Raw genomic sequence first — 8425 nt, 5'->3', positions numbered from 1 at the left:
GTTGCTAAATAACAAACAGCAGAGTACTAACACTGTAGGCTATTTCAGTGTTTCCCACATTTTACATTCAAAAGATCCCACGAGCTGGCGCACTACCAAACAAAAATGGCATAAAAAAGAGAAATAATGATGCTCCTCTTTCAATTTATTACCAAAATGTCAACTCAATGTGAAATCTGTTCAACACAAATGTGATGTACTGGCAGGAAATGAATACTGTATGAATGGCAGCTAGTGGATAGAGAGATTAATTGTACTCTTTGTAGAAAGGCAGTTATTGTTCTGTCACTGGCATAAATAGATGAACAACAATAGTGGTGACAAACGATTTATAAATTAAAGTCATCTGAGAACTCAATTTACTTGTATTTCAAAGGATATAAGATTGTATGTCATACAAACATAATCAACATGACCACAAAACTTTCTATGTGAGTAAATTATGTAAAATAATATGCCATATTTTTTTGCTTCGGTTCAATGGACATTGTACTGCTCCTTCTTGTGTGTGCGTTTGCCTTAGCCACCCGAGGGCAGTAGAATACAGCCGTTTGTTCTCTGTACCGCTTTTCCTCACTTGGTTTATGGGTGTGCTGGAGACTATTCCAGCTAGCTTGGGGCCAGAGGCAGGTGTAGGAATACCCTGAACGGGTCGCCAGCCAATCAGACTGCACATATAGACAAGCGCACACATCCACAACTACGGACAATTTAGAGTGTATGCATGTTTTGGGGAATGTGGAAGGAAACCGAAGTAGCAGAGTCTAGATTTTAACCCACGACCTCTGAACTGTTATGCAAATGTGCTAGCCAATCATTCACTGTGCCACCCATTACAATACAGACATACGCTGCTACATGGAGTCGCTCACAACTCTATCATTTATTATTTTTTGCAGAGGACAGAGAATATTATATTGTCTATCTACATGTGTCTCTCCACCGTTCGTGTTCAAATATCTCACCTGAATGGTTATAACGCCACAACACTGATACTATAAATTAGCCTGTCTATGGTGTTTTGCATTATTTGTTAGGATAAAGCTAAGCATACATTAGAGACATATGTGGTTGTTTTAAAAACAATGTAATTATCTTTGTTTTATGTTTAGTTTGACAATAAACTTCACTGAGGTTGGCTAAAAGCAGCTTGAAGAAAAAAAAAACTGCTTAACTGCTGCTATAGAAGTCAGTTCAGTGCCATCACACAAAGCTCGTATATCCAATTTTTGCTTGCAACTCAAAGTAAGAAATTGTGGTGTTGAGTTAATCGAGTAAACTCGAATAATTAGCGGTAGAACAGGAGATGACCTCTCATAGGACACAAACAATCAAAATGGACTACAGTTACTAACGCTGCTAACAAGCTAGGGCAAGTTAAGGTCAAAAGTACAGTACTTAGTAGTAGACTACTAAATTCAACAATACAATCTGGTAAGAATTGAGTGTGCACAAATTTGACATTGCATTGAGGCCAACATTTGCGAAATAGTGCACATTGAATATGGAGCCACAGTGACCGCATCCCGTAATGAGGTGTGGTGACAATAATAGAGCCGCAGTGTTTGGGGAAGCACGATTTCACATTCCAGTGGCTACAATGGAGACGGATTAGACGGCACAATGAGAATGAGGCTGGCTGCAGAGGATAATAGCGATGGAAAACATGTGGGTGTCAGACAAAAGCGCGGTCATTCGGGTCAGAAGACAAGACTCGAACCTCGTGACATGGTTTAGCGGTTAAAACATTCCTTCAGCTTGACCCTAATGGGCTGAGTTTTGAAATCATCACTGCCCTGATTAGAGCTTTTATATAATGTATGAAAGAGCCCTGGGCCTCGAGCGCTCCCTAATGGCTCCTGATGACATGGTGTGGCTAAAAAAGGAATTGCAGTACAGTGCAACCCGGACAGTATATTTGCTCTGGGACGATGCTTGACATTGAATTTTCTCACTCCCATACTATCCCCACACAATGTCAATCAAAGTTAGACTTTAGTTAAATAAACGAATAAATAAAAAGTAATTGTCCAAGTCAATTTTGACAAAGCTGTGTACAGCAGGGTGGGGAACATGTTTGTGCTCAAGGCCTTCTCTTAATTTCTAAAACAGACAGATAGGCTGAATCTTTTAAAAATGTGGTTAAAACGACGATACATGTTACAAAGATTTTGGTGACCACTCCTCTTTAAATCACACTTGCATTGGTGTAAATTTAGAAAAGGCTACTATAAAATGAGTACAGGTCAAGGGTCAGTATCGTAGTTCATCATCAAACCACAGAAGATAAGTTTGAGGGCACACATTTGCAATGAGTTGATTTACGACAAAATAATTTGAACACATTTAATTCATAAGTGTGTATACAACCTTTAGGCCCTGGCCATAATCAGTGACCAAGAAGCGGCCATTTCAAAATGTTGGAGACCTATCGCAAAACCTTAGGACACAAATGCTGAAGTTCCCCTTTGATCCCACTGCCAAAATACTGGTGACATTTTATTCATTTGTCTATACAACGCCATATACACTACTAACACAGAACGAATGAAAAGCATTTCCAAAGATAAAAACAAAAGGGTACAATACAAAGTTGCTTTTACTGCTCTTGTGGGTCATATTTGTCTCAGTACAGTTATGAGGGAAGATGGTGACACTTTTTTAAAAGCCACAAGCGCGACTTCACTAATGTTTTACAATCCCCACGCTGTGACCACTAGTGAATGAGATGCTTGCTGAAAGCAATCAACTTTGACAACATAAAAACACAATGAATAAAGGCAACCATTGGGGTCATCACATTAATCCCATACATGTATTAAACGTGACCTTTAACAAATCACTTCACATCTGGACCCCTGCTTACCAACAAAAGGCAACAGAAAACACTTTTTTTCTCCTGCAACAAACTTCAAATGCACCGAAAAGGCAAATTTCATCTTCAAGCTTTGTGTGTCTGTGCATGTAGAAGGCAACAAAATAAATAAAAGAATGGCACGGAAAATTTACGGATAATGCAAACGTGCAAACGGGAATAGGACATCCTGATGGAATAGTCACAACGCAACATAATTATTTTAAAGCCAGGAAACAGTTGGTCAAAGACAAAAATGTGTCTAACAAACAAAAATAAAACTTTCAATGGAAAACAAACAAGCAGAGGAACTCATGGAATCAGCGCGAGGAGGAAGATAATGACATCTATGACTCAATATAGTATTTGCATTTACAAACATTTACACAATGGGGGTACCAGCGCATTGATACAATTGACAATGTGGTACATGCACGCCATTAAAAAGACGCGAGTCGCCCAGTAGTGAGCCAAGTCTGTAGTGTGTGGACGAACAATGCACTCAGAGCTCAAATCATTAAAAAAAATAACACACAGACACACACAAAAAAAAATCCCAGTTTCCTGCACCTTGCTGGGTTCGCTTGACGCTTGAGTACGTTGAAAACCTAGGCAGCAAAGTTCCTCCAAGAATGAATCGTTGAGGTTTTCCACTTTACAATGCAAGTAGCAGAACAATCAGAACGTATAATGCACTAAATATAAACGATGTAAACATCACAACTCGTTTATCATATCAGTCATATTAGCTCTACTTGCCAGGTTGATAACATCTTTGTCCTTCCTTTAAGGCATAGGTATCAACATCTCACCTGTGTGAGTTTTTAAAAGAAGCCCGAATTCTTGGTCGCAGTGTAGTTATAGGATCTCCTCCACGCCGTGCGCAAAGATCATGACCAGGCCGGGCTCCAGGATCATGTCCTCCCCCATGTGCTGGTTCTCGCAGGCCATCACCACCACCGCCTGCTTGCCCGGGATGCGCTTGGCTACGTAGTTCTCGTAGTAGCGTCGGTTCATCTGCCGCGTCTCCAGCGAGGCCAGGCCCTGCGGCCAATTGCGCTCGTGGGCGTTCTCGATCAGATCGTTGACGATGGAGAGCGGGCAGCCGCTGTCGATGAGCGAGCGCTTGATGACGGCCTGCAGCACGGCATCCGGGGTGGAGATCATGCCGCCCCAGCGGGTGACCCTGGCAGGCTGCATGGAGTTTACCCACCTAAAAAAAATAAAATTGAGCAATGACGGAGGCATTTGAATTAAGTGGTTGCAGTAGGGAGACACGAACAACAGGAAGGACAGCGGCCCTCCAGGACCTGAGCTGGTCCTAGAAATAGTCCCTGAGCCTTTACTCAAGTAAATGTATCAATGGCCAGAAGTAGTGGAAAAGAAGCAAAGATGCTGAGGCCCCAACCTCCCTGTAAATTTGAGGCAGTAAGTTCAGAATGGCAGCAAAAAAAGGATAAGGGACTTACTCCAGGATCTCATTATACTCAATGGTTTCCTCCAGGTTTTGCAGGTTGGGGTTAGCGCTGCGGATGGCTCGCATGTACGCTTTGAGCAGCTGAATGTCTCGTTTCTGGAGTGGGAGAATGCCACAGTGAGTGATAATTGTGGGACAAAAAAACTGAAAAGAACATTCAAGACAATAGTTGTCTAGAAATGAGCACAACCAAAATGTAAACGTTTTCCTTGGTGAGTATTGGGTACCAAACTGACACTTATGGCAGCTACTAATTATCCATCCATTTTCTACCGCTTATCTGGAGACGGGTCACAGAGGCAGCAGCTTCAGCAGGGAAGCCCAGACTTACTCCTCCCCTGCCACTTCGCCCAGCTCAACCCAGAGGATCCCAAGGCATTCCCAGGCCAGCTAAGAGACATACGTAGTCTCTTCAGCGTGTCGTGGGTCGTCCCTGGGGCCTCCTTCCAGTGGGACATGCCCGGAACACCTCACCAGGGAGGCGTCCAGGAGGCATTCTAATCAGATGCCCGAGCCACCTCATCTAGTTCCTCTCAACACGGAGGAGCGGCTCGACTCTGAGTTGCTCTTGGATGGCAGAGCTTCTTGCTCTCTCTCTCTTTCCCTCAGACAGCCCGGACACGTTGCGGCGGAAGCTCTTGTATCCACTTGTGTCCGGGATCCTGTTCTTTTGGTCACAAACCACAGGTCGTGACCATAGGCCCCATGGGTGCAGGCCCGGCCACCAGGCATTCACCATCGAGGCCCACCCACAGGGCGGGCTCCAGAGAGAGGCCCCGATGAACCGTGTCCGGGCAAGGGAAAACTAAGTCGAATATTATCATTCATCATAAGAGCCGTGATTTGTCTGGTCCCTCATCTAGGACCTGTTTGCCATCGGTGCCACTGCCAGGGGCATAATTTAGCTCCTTGGATCAATGGGACACGCAATCAATGGGACACGCAAACGTCTTATGAAGGGGTACTAAATGTTTTGAATATTGTTGAAAAAAGAAATCAGACTGGCAGACACACGCACGCACTTGTTCGCCTAGCTGGTGTTTATGTTCAGCCACAGTTTTCTCCAGATCAGAAATCTTGCTCTGCTGCTGTTGGACGACACTTCGCAGATGTTTGATGCAGTTATGGTTGGGCAGCTCGTCTTTTGGCATCTCCAGGCTGCCGGCAGGAGAACAAAGAAGAAGTGTTACTGGATGTTCTCTGACATGATCGAATACTTTGGATTGTTGAGAATGTTCTTCGTGTTTCATTTGCATACGATCAAATCTGGACATGCAAGTGTCCGTCGTGTTGTTAAGACATCTGTAATGAATGGCAGAATGGTGGATTTCTTTACGATATCCGTCCTAAGACATCTACAGGCATCTGTTCACAAAAGATTATTCAAGTGATCGAGCAGTGCAGCAAAGGAACACACGCCGGCCGCTCACCCACATCCCTCCTCGCAGTTGACGGGCCTTTTGGGGTTGTGCTCGCAGTCCTTGAGGTGCGACTGCAGCTGGTCCAGTCGAAGAGTGGCCGTGCAGCCGAAGCTGGCATTGTCACAGCTGATCTGCAGCTTGGACAGCATGTTGCGCATGATGCGCGGCACGGGCCGCAGGTGAGCCAGCGTCACCACTGTGCGGTCCACGGGACAGATCTGCTGCTGGGCGAACCACTGCGTGATGCAGGCATTGCAGAAGGCGTGCTCACAGTGTGGGGCCTGAAATGAGTGCAGGGAGGACAGAATATTATTATTTAGCAATCTTGTTTTTATTATATTTATCATTATTTGACACCATTCAAATCAATTCTTTGTTTTGGGGAATTTTTTTCCTCTCTCGAATTTGCTTTATTTATTCTGATACGAAACAACCTTTGAAACAGTATTTCAAGCAAGATCCGAGACTGAACTGGGCTAACCCAGGAAGAACGTGCCTAGATCCCCAAATCATGAAAAAGGAAGCGTGCCATAGCCTCTTGACAATCTTTAATAATCTGTATAAAACAACATCCAAGACACAGCCCGTGAGACTCCACACTTTATATTAATTTGAAAGATTGTCTGTGATTGACCAGGCGCTCCTTATTTGGTTAGTAACAACGTGTGGAACACTTTCACCGAGTGTGTGAAGAGCTGCATCAGTGCTCTGCGTTAATTTCGGTTCCCATTCTTTCTTTGCGGGGGAGTCCATCTAGACAGAGGACAAGCGGACGACACACCCAGTAATTAATTGTCGAGACAGCATTTGTTAGCGTGGAGGCCAATGTGTGGTGCAAAAGGGTGGTTCTGTTTTCAAATTGATCCTCCTCCAAATGCGTGTTGTGGACTAAATGTACAGCAGTATTGATGTCGACAAAATAATAAAAGCTACTTAAGTTGGCATCTTGTGATTAATAAAAAGTGTCTTTCACTTGTATTGTAAATCCAGCTTTACTACTGGTTCAAACCTACATGTTAATATGCACAGTGATTTATTTACCTGCACCGGTTCTTCAAGAACTCCGCTACATATCGGACACAGTAGGTCTTCATCCACCTCCCCTTGGAACCTCGTCACGTCGTAGCCCATGGTGCATCACTGGCACCGTCCACCTCCTATGACATAACACTGAAAGTGATTTTTAACTTAAAGGAGAAGATAGCAGAAAAGAAGGAAGATGACAGGTTACCTCACTCACAAACAGCCTCGCATACTTCCATTCAGCGACCGGCACAAAGACTCTGCAAAAAATAAAACACACACATACTCATAAACATCACTGAGGTTATTTAAGGCAAGAAAAAAAAAGTTTGCTTTGTCATCCCACACGCAGAAATACTACCACCACACTATTGTGTTTTGCATTAAACACCCTTTGATAGACCAACAAAGATATGCTCTTGTAATTAAATTATTCAGCACGGAAACCATCCAAAATGTCTTCTGGAAGTCTGGCCAGAAAGCTCATCCTTTGATTCGAGGGTCTGTGTACAACTAGCTAGTTGTAATTGTTTTGATTTGTTTCTGTTTAATTATATAAAGCGAGTTCTCGGTTTACGACGTCATGCGCAGTTACGAGCTTTAATCTTTTAGGACATATATTTAATACAAATTTGACCAATTGAGATTACGATCTAGTTTGTGTAGCGTCATAAGTATGCCGTATACTGAGGACCGCCTTACGTCGTCGTCTATTTTTTTAGGTCGTTAGTGTAAAAGTGGAGTGGTCATGTTTTGATTTCTATATGCACTGTCGTTTTCAACTACGATGTACACGAATAGTTAATAAATATCAGTGATCGACTTTTATTTCCGTGATACCATGATCCAGCCAGCCATGTAGCATGTTATCCACACAGGCAAGTAGGTGATGCTGTGCCCTCATTCTACCGTCCAAAGGGCACTCAATCTCTTCAACATCGTCACACTCACTCGATCCCCCAAAACAACCCAGATTTCAACATTAGCTACGTACTGCATTTGCACACAATGTACAGTCAACTGTATATTAAATGCACGCATCCTAATGCAATAGCGGATGTGTCCGCCTCTTGCACGTAGCGAGCTAGCTAGCTAGCAAACCACCAAGCAACATCGATGCTGTGGCTGTTTTCCTCTGGACATTAGCCCCGGAGCTAAACAGGCACAGCGATAATATTGGGAAGTTACGCACCGACAAATGGCTATCTACCCTTATGCACACTCGACTAAAACACCGTAACAAAGTGACAGACTTACTTGCTGGTGCTGTAAAACAGCGACCGGCCAAGATTTCGGTGTAGTTTGGCTCGTGTGACTGTTAGCTTGGGCTAGTCGCGTCCTGCCGTGCTACATCCTACGCTTGCTGCGTCACCCATACGCCGACGGACGATGACGTCACGACGCAAGTTCTGCCAGCTCTCATCAGGTGCAGGTTGGAAATTATTATTGAATTAGTATATGATCATTCATATATGTGCAAAGAAGAATAGGGACAACTCTATTATTGTCACAATGAAAAAAGATAGGAGGTTAAATTGAACAAAGAATGTATTTTAGAAGCAAAAATACATTTATTCTTTTGAGATTTTCTTCAACATTTGGAGTGTGTCTGTGGGAACCGTTGTCCATTTCTGACATCAGAAGTTGGAC

At 43.6% G+C, this 8425-nt stretch overlaps 1 protein-coding gene across 2 annotated transcripts; it reads right to left on the bottom strand.

Annotated features, from left to right (window-relative positions):
- Positions 1-2332: 2332 nt before the first annotated feature.
- rnf41 (ring finger protein 41) lies at positions 2333-8190 on the bottom strand. 2 transcript variants are annotated; one of them, XM_049754477.1, is made up of 7 exons: positions 8033-8190; positions 6984-7035; positions 6794-6922; positions 5762-6033; positions 5354-5489; positions 4324-4427; positions 2333-4067 (listed from the first exon to the last, which is right to left on the bottom strand). In XM_049754477.1, exons 3-7 carry the CDS (start codon positions 6881-6883, stop codon positions 3713-3715), a joined length of 957 nt encoding a protein of 318 aa, XP_049610434.1. In that variant the 5' UTR covers positions 6884-6922; positions 6984-7035; positions 8033-8190; the 3' UTR covers positions 2333-3712. The 2 variants fall into 2 exon arrangements, with proteins under 2 accessions (XP_049610434.1, XP_049610433.1); XM_049754476.1 differs by having other exon boundaries at positions 6794-6909.
- Between the last annotated feature and the right edge of the window lie 235 nt (positions 8191-8425).

Source organism: Syngnathus scovelli, chromosome 2 (genome assembly GCF_024217435.2).
Source record: "Syngnathus scovelli strain Florida chromosome 2, RoL_Ssco_1.2, whole genome shotgun sequence".
NCBI lineage: Eukaryota > Metazoa > Chordata > Actinopteri > Syngnathiformes > Syngnathidae > Syngnathus > Syngnathus scovelli.
This window is presented reverse-complemented; position numbering and strand designations above follow the sequence as displayed.